At 47.3% G+C, this 12,385-nt stretch overlaps 1 protein-coding gene across 9 annotated transcripts in view; it reads right to left on the bottom strand.

Annotated features, from left to right (window-relative positions):
- Nucleotides 1-11,269: 11,269 nt before the first annotated feature.
- Nucleotides 11,270-12,385, bottom strand: part of COMMD7 (COMM domain containing 7) — a 39,186-nt gene continuing 38,070 nt past the window's right edge. For 6 of the 9 annotated variants that reach the window (XM_021921146.1, XM_021921144.1, XM_021921142.1 and 3 more), the window contains exon 9: nt 12,042-12,211. In XM_021921146.1, coding sequence (XP_021776838.1) covers nt 12,057-12,211 — 155 coding nt within the window. In that variant the 3' untranslated portion in view covers nt 12,042-12,056. The other 3 variants (XM_021921148.1, XM_003904877.2, XM_021921147.1) reach the window with 1 other exon arrangement.

The raw sequence follows: 12,385 nt of genomic DNA on the forward strand, positions 1-12,385 counted from the left end.
GAGAATCACCTGAGACCAGGAGTTCCAGACCAGCCTAGGAGACATGGCAAAATCCCGTCTCTACTAGAAAATACAAAAATTGGCCAGGCATGGGCCATAGGACTTTTAGGCTCGGCCGGGCTCAGGCGGCTCCATGGTGCTTCAAACAAAAATTAAAAAAAAAAAAAAAGAGACAGAGAGAAAAATTAGCCAGGCATGGTGGTGTGCACTTGTATTCCCAGCTACTCGGGAGGCTGAGGTGGGAGGCTCTCTTGAGCCCGGGAGGCGGAGGTTGCAGAGAGCTGTGATAGTGCACTCCAGCCTGGGCAACAGAGTGAGACCCTGTCTCAAAAACAAAACAAAAACAAAAACAAAACAATCCAGCCATATAAAGGAAAGAACTACAGATGCACTAGTAATATAGATGAATCTCAAAAACATTATGCTAAGTGGGAGAAGTGGGGCACAAAAGGCTACATAATGGGCTGGGCACAGTGGCTCACGCCTATAATCCCAGCACTTTGGGAGTCTGAGGCAAGTGGATTACTTGAGGTCAGGAGTTCGAGACTAGCCTGGTCAACATGGGGAAAACCCATCTCTACTAAAAATACAAAAATTAGCTGGGCATACTCGGGAGGCTGAGGCAGGAGAATGGTGTGAACTTGGGAGGCGGAGCTTGCAGTGAGCCGAGATCACACCACTGCACTCTAGCCTGGGCAACAGAGCAAGACACCATCTCAAAAAGAGAGAAAAAAAAAATTAGCTGGGCATGGGCATGGTGGTGCACACCTGTGGTCCCAGCTACTGAGGAGGCTAAGGCAGCAGAATCACCTGAACCCGGGAGATGGATGTTGCATTGAGCCAAAATCACACCATTGCACTCTAGCCTGGGCAACAAGAGTGAAACTCCCTCTCAAAAAATTAAAAAAGTCTCCATAATGAATGATGCCACTTATATGACATTCTGGAAAAGGCAAAACAGTAGAGACAGAAACCAGGTCAATGGCTGCCAGGACTGTGCTGATGGGAGGCTGACTCTAACCACACACGAGGGCACTTCGTGGGTTAATGAAAATAGTCCATGTTTTGACTGTGGTATTGATTACACTACCATTATACATTTATCAAAACTCACTGAATTGCATACTGAAGAAGTAAATTTCACTATATGTAAGTTATTTGACGCCCCCTACTCCCCGCCAAAAAAATAAATGAAAGTGCCGTCCAAATATAAAGTATCATTAGACATTATCTGTAGCACTTTTCTCAGAGATTCTGAAATACCTTTGTGAAATGTGACAAATGTTTAAAAAAAAAAAAAAAAAAACCCCGCCAGATTTGGTGGCTCATGCCTGTAATCTCAACATTTTGGGAGACCAAGGCAGGAGGATCCCTTGAGCCCAGGAGTTTGAGACCAGTCCCGGCAACAGAGTGAGACCCTGTCTCTACAAAAAATACAAAAAATACAAAAAAAAAAAAAAAAAAAAATTAGCTGGGCATAGTGGCTCATGCCTGTAATCCCAGCTACCTGGGAGGCTGAGCCCAGGAGGTCAAGGCTGTGGTGGGCTGTGGTCACACCACTGCACTCCAGCCCAGGCAACAGAATGAAACTCTGTCTCAAAAAAAATAAAGCAACTTGGAAAAGACCAAGTATCCTTTAGAAAACTATTTGTTGTTGAGTGTTCTGTCTTTCAGAAAGGCCATTTTCCACTCTGGCAAATGCTCCTGTTGAGGTTGCTGGTCCCACAAGGGAGCAGTTGACCACTTGGGCTATTTGAGGACTTTCCGCAACATCATCAACTTCTTTATTTTTATTTCATGAGAAATGGTCTTGCTCAGTTGCTCAGGCTGGAGTGCAGTTGCGCAGATCACGGCTCACTGCAGCCTCTAACTCCAGGCTCAAGCAATCCTCCCACCTCAGCCTCCAGAGCAGCTAGGACTACAGTCACATGCCACCACACCTCGCTAATCTTTTTTTTTTTTTTGAGATGGAGTCTCGCTCTGTCACCCAGGCTGGAGTGCAGTGGTGCGATCTCAGCTCACTGCAAGCTCCACCTCCCGGGTTCACGCCATTCTCCTGCCTCAGCCTCCTGAGTAGCTGGGACTACAGGCACCCACCACCACACAAGGCTAATTTTCTGTATTTTTAGTAGAGACGAGGTTTCACCGTGTTAGCCAGGATGGTTTCGATCTCCTGACCTCACGATCCGCCCGCCTCGGGCTCCCAAAGTGCTGGGATTACAGGCGTGAGCCACCACACCCAGCTCTAATTTTTAAGTTTTTCGTAGAGACAGGGTTTTGCTATGTTGACCAGGCTGGTCTGGAACTCCCCGCCTCCCATGATCCTCCTGCCTTGGCCTCCTAAAGGGCTGAGATTACAGATGTGAGTCACTGTGCCAGGCCCAGCTTCTTTTTTTAGTGCCACTATAGTAAAAATAAACAATAGTGTCAGAACTGAACAGTGATCGGAAACAAGCATGATAGGTCAAAAAATGGAAAAATGAAAGAAAAAAAAAGGAGCTGAACAGTCAACACCCCCTCCCCCGCTTGATCTTCCCATCCCAGCCAAGCCAGTCCTCTTCCCTCCAGGGAAAGAATACAGGTATTTCTGGCTCATCTCCTCTTGGGCCAGACCATTACCATCCTAATGAACACTATACTCCAAAAGCAAACAAAATAAACTGCAATCAAAAGTGAGATTACCAGACAGCAGATTTCTAAACAGAATTGGAACAAGAGTGAATTGATGCAAATGTGCAGTGCTAACAGTAAGAAAAATCCTGCCCAAATCCCCCAGCATTGCAGCAAAATCCCCCTTGACAGTCTGCAGAGCCTGATCAATGCTCCTAATTCAACAGAGTATATTCGTAACAAAATTCCAATCCAACAAAGGAACTGGAGTACTTCTGGAGTTCATAATGGGCTCTGAACTATTGTAAATGGGAGTGAGGATATAATCTACTCTTACATAGAAAAAACAACTTGGCCAGGTGTGGTGGCTCACGCCTGTAATCCCAGTACTTTGGGAGGTCTACGGGGGTGGGTCACAAGTTCAGGAGATTGAGCCCATCCTGGCCAACATGGTGAAACCCATCTCTACTAAAAATACAAAAATTAGCTGGGTGTGGGGACGCGTGCCTGTAGTCCCACCTACTTGGGAGGCCAAGGCAGGAGAATTGCTTGAATCAGGGAGTCAGCATTCCAGCCTGGCTACAGAGCAAGACTCCGTCTCAAAAAAAAAAAAAAGAAAAGAAAAGAAAGAAAGAAAGGAAAAAAAAAGAAAAAACAACTTGTCAGTTATCTGTGTTCAGGGCTTATCACTCCCTCCCCCAGGGCCTAGTAAAGCCTTTGCCCATAGGAGGTGCTCCAAAAATGTTGGTGGAGTCAGGCAGGGGGACAGTCAACTGCTCTGGGAAGAGGGCTTCTTACACTGTGGAGCTATCTGTGATCTATGGATCTATGTTAAAACTGACCCACAATCAAAACAACTTCCCTGGACTTCTTTATTTTTTTTTTTGAGACAGAGCCTCACTCTGTCACCCAGGCTGGAGTGCAATGGCGTGATCTCAATTCACTGCAACCTCCACCTCCCAGATTCAAGCAATTCTCATGTCTCAGCCTCCCGAGCAGCTGGGACTACAGGCATGAGCCACCACACCTGGCTAATTTTTTGTATTTTTAGTAGAGATGGGTTTCACCATGTTGGCCAGGCTGGTCTCGATCTCCTGACCTCAGGTGATCCACCTGCCTCGGCCTCCCAAAGTGCAGGGATTACAGGTGTGAGCCACCACACCCAGCCTGGATTTCTTCTAAAGCCAGGGACGTTTGTTAACATTGCTTCCATGGAGGCTCTATACTCAGCCTCATTTCATTTCAACAAAGGGAAGGACCTGTTATGAGGCTGGCTTGGGGAGGAGGAGTGGGGCTGAATGATGCTGAATGTAGGGGTGATTCAACTAAAAAGCAAGTCTCCTATCAAGAAGCTCATGGGATGGGCATGGTGGCTAATGCCCGTAATTCTAGCATTTTGGGAGGCCGAGGAAGGCAGATCACTTGAGCACAGGAGTTTGAGAACAGCCTAGCCAACACGGCAAAACCCTTGTCTACTAAAAATACAAAAATTAGCTGGGTGTGGTGGCAGGCGCCTGTAATCTCAGCTATTTAGGTGGCTGAGGCACAAGAATCGCTTGAACCCTGGAGGTGGGGGTTGCAGTGAGCCAAGATGGCTCCACTGGACTCCAGCCTGGGCAACAGAGCAAGACTCTATCTCAAAAACAAAACAAAACATATACGCGTGCGCACACACACACACACACACACACGAAATTCAGGGGCTAGTGGCAAAGAGAATCCTGGGAACAAATAATTACAACGATTGATAATAAGTAGCTCACTGGTTAGTTAAGCACGCTCTGTGTGAAGTGATCTACCCCAATAACCTTGTGAGGTGAGAATTATAACCCTTTTACAAACGGGGAAACTAAGGTTCTCAGATGTTAAGGAGTTTGCTCAAGGTCACACAGTTAATACGCAGAAAGGCCAGTGTTGAAACTCAAGCAGGGCTTGAGGGCTGGGTGTAGTGGCTCACACCTGTAATCCTGACGCTTTGGGAGGCCCAAGGCGGGAGAATCACTTGAGTCCAGGAGCTCAAGACCAGCCTGGGCAATACAGTGAGACATCCCCTGTGCCCTACTCTCTACAAAGAAAAAAAAAAAGAAACCCCAGGCAGTCTGACTTCAGAGCTTGCACTCCTAACCCCTGAAGCAGAGGAATGAAGGCCCAAGGGGTGTTTATTATGGCCAAGAACTATCAGGAGAGGCCTTTAGAAATGTGGGGCAGCACTAAGCCCAAGGGGAGAAGAGGCAGATGGCATCATGGCTCGGCGGCTGTAAGCAGCCTGGTATAGATGCTCCAGTAGGATGCCTGCCAGCAGGCAGTGGAGATGGCGCATTGGAGGAGGTCGGCAGGGCCAGGCTGTCAGGGCTGGGTGTTCTAGAGTTCAGACTTTGCTTTGGACACCTGGCAGAACCCTGAGCAGTGGATCCGTTGGGTGACATGAGACATGTGCGTAAGAATAGTCACACAGGAAATGGGCTGGACTGTGGAAGCTATGAGGCTGAAGACTCTAGTGGGGCCATCAGGAAGGCAACATTGTGATCCAGGTGGGGCAGCAGCGGCTGAATTCGGTGGGGCAAGGAGCTCCCTGGTCAGAATCTGTCCGGTGGCCAGCTGGGTGCAACTCTTACACAGCACCCAGACTTGGACCTGCACCAGATGGCTTGGCGTGCTGGAGGCCCTTCTAGTCTCAGGAGCCCATTTCTAAATCAAGCAGGACCCCATGGATCACAGGACAGCACTGTCTGACCCCTGGCCAGTGATCACAGTTTCAGTCTCCAGGCCTCAGTTTCCCCATCTGTAATATGAGTGAGTTTTAAATAGATTGTATTGGCTGGGCATAGTGGCTCACGCCTGTAATCCCAGCACTTTGGGAGGCTGAGGCAGGCGGATCACCTGTGGTCAGGAGTTCAAGACCAGCCTGGCCAACACAGAGAAACCCTGTCTCTACTAAAAATACAAATCTAGCTGGGCATGGTGGCATGCGCCTGTAGTCCCAGCTACTCAGGAGGCTGAGGAAGGAAAATTGCTTGAACCCAGGAGGCAGAGGTTACAGTGAGCCAAGATCACGCCACTGCGCTCCAGCCTGGGCGACAGAGCAAGACTCCATCTCAAAAAATAATAATAATAAATAAATAGATTGTATTTTAGTACCTTCCCGTTCTTTCTGTGAACTTTTTTTTTCTGATTTTGTATTTTTACTTCTTTTTTTGGTGAATTCTTTTTATTAATACATTAGATTATCATGGTCTCAAGCACATGAGGCTCTCTGAAAATTCATGATCACATCTGGACACTGTTCAAAGGCACTCATCTGTTCTTTTTTGGAACTTCTGGACAGTAAACTTGCTGGTGGAAGCATAAATTGAAAGAATGTAGAGGTCAATTTGGCACTGTGAGGATTAATTTTGTGTCAGCTTGGCTGGACCACAGTGCTTAGAGAGTTGGTCAAACATTATTCTAGATGTTTTTGTTAAGGTGTTTATGGATGACACTAATTTTTTTTTTTTTTTTTTGAGATGGAGTCTCACTCTGTCACCCAGGCTGGAGGGCAGTGGCATGATCTCAAGCTCACTGCAACCTCCGCCTCCTGGGTTCAAACAATTAGATTCTCTTGCCTCAGCCTCCCAAGTAGCTGGGATTATAGGCGCCTGCCACTGTGCCCGGCTAATTTTTGTATTTTTAGTAGAGACGGGTTTTCACCATCTTGGCCAGGCTTGTCTTGAACTCCTGACCTCGTGATCTACCTGTCTCAGCTTCCCAAAGGGCTAGGATTACAGATGTGAGCCACTGTGCCCGGCCGACACTAACGTTTAAATCAGTGGACTTTTAAGTGCAGCAGCGGCCCCCCTTATCCATATGGGATATGTTCCAAGACTCCTAGCAGATTCCTAAACCCACATAGTCCCGAGCCCTATACATATGTTTTTCTCAATCTGACAACAGTGCCTGCTACTAAGTGATTAACAGCGTATATAGTGTGGGTACCCTGGAGAAAGGATCGATTCTCATCCCAGAACATGAATTCATGTCCAGGATGGAGTGGGCCAGCATGAGATTTCATCATGCTACTCAGGATGGTATGCAATTTAAAGCTTATAAATTATTTCTGGAATTTTCCACTTAATATTTTCAGACTGTGAGTAAATGAAACCAGGGAAAATGAAAACATGGATACGGGGGGACCTATTGCATTGCAAATTCCTCTCCGTAGTGTAGGTGGGCCTCATCGAATCAGTTAAAGCCTAAAAAAAAAAAAAAAAAGGCTGGCATCCTATCCCTTTCTCCCTAGTGAGGAATTCTGACAGCAGACAGTTTTTATTTTCCTATTTTTTTCAGAGACAAGGTCTCACGCCATTGCTCAGGCTGGTCTTTTTTTTTTTTTTTTTTTTTTTTTTTAGGTGGAGTCTCGCTCTGCCGCCCAGGCTGGAATGCAGTGGCCAGATCTCAGCTCACTGCAAGCTCCGCCTCCCGGGTTCACGCCATTCTCCTGCCTCAGCCTCCCGAGCAGCTGGGACTACAGGCGCCCGCCACCTCGCCCGGCTAGTTTTCTGTCTTTTTTAGTAGAGACGGGGTTTCACCGTGTTAGCCAGGATGGTCTCGATCTCCTGACCTCGTGATCCGCCCGTCTCGGCCTCCCAAAGTGCTGGGATTACAGGCTTGAGCCACCGCGCCCGGCCTGCTCAGGCTGGTCTTGAACTCCTGGGCTCAAGTGATCCTGCGGCCTTGGCCTTCCAAGAAGTTGGGAGTACAGGTGTGTGCCACCGTGCCTGGCTAGCAGATACCCTTTGAACTGCAACTCTTCCTGCATCTCTTGCCTGCTGGTCTACTCTGAAGACTGATCATGTGAGCCAATCTTTTAAAATAAAAATCTCTCTTCCCACATACATACACATATACATCTAGATATGTGCACACACATCCTGTTGATTCTGTTCTCTGAGAACTGTGATTAACACTGGCACCATTTATCAAAACTGCTCATACTGGACCAGGCGCAGTGGCTCACGCCTGTAATCCCAGCACTTTGGGAGTCCGAGGTGGGTGGATCACCTGAGATCAGGAGTTCAAGACCAGCCTGGCCAACACTGTGAAACCCCGTCTCTATTAAAAATACAAAAAAATTAGCCGGGTGTCGTGGCATGTGACTGTAATCCCAGTTACTCCGAAGGCTGAAGCAGGAGAATCGCCTGAACCCAAGAGGCAGAGGCTGCAGTGAGCCAAGGTTGTGCCACTTCACTCCAGCCTGGGTGACAGAGCGAGACTCCATCTCAAACAAAACAAAACAAAACAAAACAACAACAACAAAAAACTGCTCATGCAGGTTATGATCCATCCACAAAACAGAATATGCTACACCCACAGGGAAGGATGCAGACTCTATGTAATGATATGGAAAGATCTCCAAGATGTATTAACAAAAGTATGTAGAGTGTGCAATTATCTGTGTAAACAAAAAAAGGTGTAAAAATAAAAATTCCCATTGTTTATATTATTATTTTTTATTTATTTATTTATTTTTTGAGACAGAGTATTGCTCTGTCGCCCAGGCTGGAGTGCGGTGGCGTGATCTCGGCTCACTGCAAGCTCCGCCTCCCGGGTTCACGCCATTCTCCTGCCTCAGCCTCCTGAGTAGCTGGGACTACAGGTGCCCACCACTGCACCCAGCTAATTTTTTGTATTTTTAGTAGAGACGGGGTTTCACCATGTTAGCCAGGATGGTCTTGATCTCCTGACCTCGTGATCCGCCTGTCTCAGCCTCCCAAAGTGCTGGGATTACAGGCGTGAGCCACCACGCCCGGCCCTGTTTATATTATTTTATTTATTTATTTATTTATTTATTTATTTATTTATTTATTTGAGACGGAGTCTCACTCTGTCACCCAGGCTGGAGTGCAGTGGCGCGATCTCGGCTCACTGCAATCTCCGCCTCCCTGTTCAAGCGATTCTCCTACCTCAGCTTCCCGAGTAGCTGGGACTACAGGGGACTGCCACCGCGCCTGGCTAATTTTTTGTAATTTTAGTAGAGACTGGGTTTCACCGTGTTAGCCAGGATGATCTCGATCTCCTGACCTCGTGATCCGCCCGCCTCCGCCTCCCAAAGTGCAGGGATTACAGGTGTGAGCCACCGCACCCGGCCTCCCATTGTTTATTTTTTAGTTTTTGACACAGGGTCTCACTCTGTCACCCAGGCTGGAGTGCAGTGGTGTGACTGATCACAGCTCACTGCAGCCTCTAACTCGTAGGTCCAACTAATCCTCCTGCCCCAGCCTCTCAAGTGGCTGGGACAGCAGACATATGCCACCAAGTTCAGCAATTTTTTTTCTTTTCCCAATACAGAGTTTTGCTCTGTTGCCCATGCTAGAGTGCAGTGGTACTATCTCGGCTCACTGCAACTTCTGCCTCCCGGATTCAAGCAATTCTCCTGCCTCAGACTCCTGAGTAGGTGGGATTACAGGCGCCTGCCACCACGACTGGCTAATTTTTGTATTTTTAGTAGAGATGCAGTTTCACCATGTTGGCCAGGCTGGTCTTGAACTCCTGACCTCGTGATCCACCTGCCTCAGCCTCCCAAAGTGCTGGGATTACAGGCATGAACCACTGTGCCTGGCCACATTTGGCAAACTTTTAAATTTTTTGTAGAGACAGGGTCTCCCCATGTTGCCCAGGCTGGTTTCAAACTCCGGGCCTCAAGCAATCCTCCTGCCTTGGCCTCCACAAATGCTGGGATTACAGGCGTGAGCCACCGCGACTGGCCCTATTCTTTCTATGTGGTGGTTTGGGGGGAACCTCTGGAAGGGTACCTAAGAATCTAACAACAGAGGTTACCTATTGGAATAGACTAGTGGGGGAATTAAGTAAATGGGAGACAAGAGAGAAGAGACCTTTTGTTTTAGACTTTTTTTTTTTTTTCTTGCGATGGAGTTTCACTCTTGTTGTCCAGGCTGGAGTACAGTGGCACGATCCAGGCTCACTGCAACCTCTGCGTTCCAGGTTCAAGTGATTCCCCTGCCTCAGCCTCCCGAGTAGCTGGGATTACAGGAATACACCACCTTGCCCGGCTAGTTTTGTATTTTTAGTAGAGACAGGGTTTCTCCATGTTGGTCAGGCTGGTCTCGAACTGCCGACCTCAGGTGATCCACCCACCTTGGCCTCCCAAAGTGCTGGGATTACAGGTGTAAGCTACCGCACCTGGCTTGTTTTACTCTTTTTTTATACTCTGATAAATGTACATATTCTATGACCCAGCAGTTCCATGCCCATGTAATTACCTTATAAATACACCTCCATATGTGCAAAACAACACATACACAAGGATATTCTGTTGTGGCATTATTTGTAAGAGAAAAAGAATGGAAACAACCTAGACACCCATCAGCAGGAAACTGATTAAATAAATCATCCATTTGAAATAAAACGGAGGCCGGGCGCAGTGGCTCAAGCCTGTAATCCCAGCACTTTGGGAGGCCGAGACGGGTGGATCACGAGGTCAGGAGATCGAGACCATCCTGGCTAACACGGTGAAACCCCGTCTCTACTAAAAATACAAAAAAAAACTAGCCGGGCGAGGTGGCGGGCGCCTGTAGTCCCAGCTACTCCGGAGGCTGAGGCAGGAGAATGGCGGGAACCCGGGAGGCAGAGCTTGCAGTGAGCTGAGATCCGGCCACTGCACTCCAGCCCGGGCTACAGAGCAAAACTCCGTCTCAAAAAAAAAAAAAAAAAAGAAATAAAACGGTACATTTGTTACTAAGAATGATGCAATTCTCTGTGTTCTGATATGGAACGATTTCCAAGTTGAATGGAAAAAAGAAAGGTGCAGGACGGTGTGTACATAATGCTACCATTTGTGTGGGAAGAAAAGTGAAACTATATGCATATCCGTTTGCAAATGCAGTTAATGTCTCCAGAACACAGAATAAACTAATAACAGTGGCTGCTTCTGGGGAGGAGAACTGGGTAACTGGGAAACAGTGGTGGGGACGGGTTATTACCTTACACTATACTTTTTGAATCATGGGCATGTTTTATCTATTCAAAACTTTATAAAATTTCTGAGAAGGTATTTGCCGGGCGCGGTGGCTCATGCCTGTAATCCCAGCACTTTGGGAGGCTGAGGTGGGCCGATCACGAGGTCAGATCGAGATCATCCTGGCTAACATGGTGAAACCCTCTCTCTACTAAAAATATAAAAAATTAACTGGGTGTGGTGGCAGGCACCTGTAGTCCCAGCTACTCGGGAGGCTGAGGCAGGAGAATGGTGTGGACCTGGGAGGCAGAGCTTGCAGTGAGCTGAGATCACACAACTGCACTCCAGCCTGGGCGACAAAGCGAGTCTGTCTCAAACAAACAAACAAACAGACAAAAAATTTCTGAGAAGGAGACGTATTGGAGGAGGAGGAGCAGGAAAAGTCACATGCTAGGGTGGGGGCTAAAGCCATCTGTACACAAAGCATTTCAATTTCACATGTTATGCTTTTTCCTGGGGCTTTTAACCTGAGTTTTCCCCGGAATTGCTCTTACGAATTCCAGCACTGGAACAGACACAATTTCACTGGAGACCGAGAATCTTCACAAAATCAGGAAGATAATTTTTAAAGACAAGAGCAAGCACTAGCTCTCTGCAAGGTACACCACTCTTTAATCCATGCAGTAGAAAGACAACTGGATCCAGACCTTTGCTTCAGAACCTTTTTATTCATCATCTAACCAACAGAGGTGGTTGGCTTGAGCTCAAACTAAAATGGCCTCAAAAGGCCTGCCTCGTTACAACATGACAGGGCAAAACCAGAAGTGGGGACAGAGTTTAGCCTCAGTTCTCTGCAGAGAAAACCAAGCATGTATTTACACACAGGTGCCTCATTAAAAACTGACTGGCAATGTTCCACCAGCACAGACCCAGAGTGTGCAGAAATCCGTGGGGGCTCTGTACACGTCATTCAGACAATCCACCGATTCCTCAGCCATAAACAAGCTCTTGCTTTTTGGGAGGAGGGTGATTAGCATGTTATCTTGAATGATGGCACCATTTGTTTACTCTGGAACTTTGAAGGGGAGGTGACAATTTATTTTCTCCCCTGAATCTGAGATGCAGTGGCCTGCCTGTCACAGTATCTAAAATGTGTCCTGGAAGACAGATAGGTGGTGGAGGTTGCCCTAACACAGAGTTTACGGGGTAATTGTGTTGGGCTCTTTAAGTACTTAATCCTGTTGTTTTTCAGAAACCCTTTGCACCTGGGCTCCCAAGAAGCCAGCAGGGCCCCATGGAGCATCCCACAGGCCTGTGAGTGAAGTGCCTCTCAGAGCAGTCACCCAGGGAAGGGAGGAGGGCAGGGAACGGGGCCAGAGGAGATGCAGGGACAGAAATCAGCAGAAACACTCCATGCTGGTTCTGACTCGCTCCATCTCGTGCAGGAAGCTGTAGAACTGAGGCAAGGTTAATTCTGGAGAGAGAAAATTCAGCTTCAGATAAATGTTTCCAACTCCACAGAATCATCCAAGAAAATTAATTTCCACGCAGAGGATTTTTTTTTTCTTTTTTGGCTTAGTACCTCTAAGCAGTTCTTGATGGGTAATTGATCATAATAAAGAACTGAGAGACTTGAATGCAGAAGGTTCTCTGCTCCATAGGAAAAAAAAAGGGAGTGAGTGTTCAAATGGCACAGCTCCACAGCACAGAGATGAAAGGGTATCATTCGGGATGTTCAATGGGACTTCTACGGCAAGAGCTTCTTGCTCATCAACCTTCTTCTTCAATCCCAGACATTCTGTTCCCTCCCTTTCCCTTTTTCAA

The sequence above is a fragment of the Papio anubis genome, chromosome 16, assembly GCF_008728515.1.
Source record: "Papio anubis isolate 15944 chromosome 16, Panubis1.0, whole genome shotgun sequence".
NCBI classification, from domain to species: Eukaryota; Metazoa; Chordata; class Mammalia; order Primates; family Cercopithecidae; genus Papio; species Papio anubis.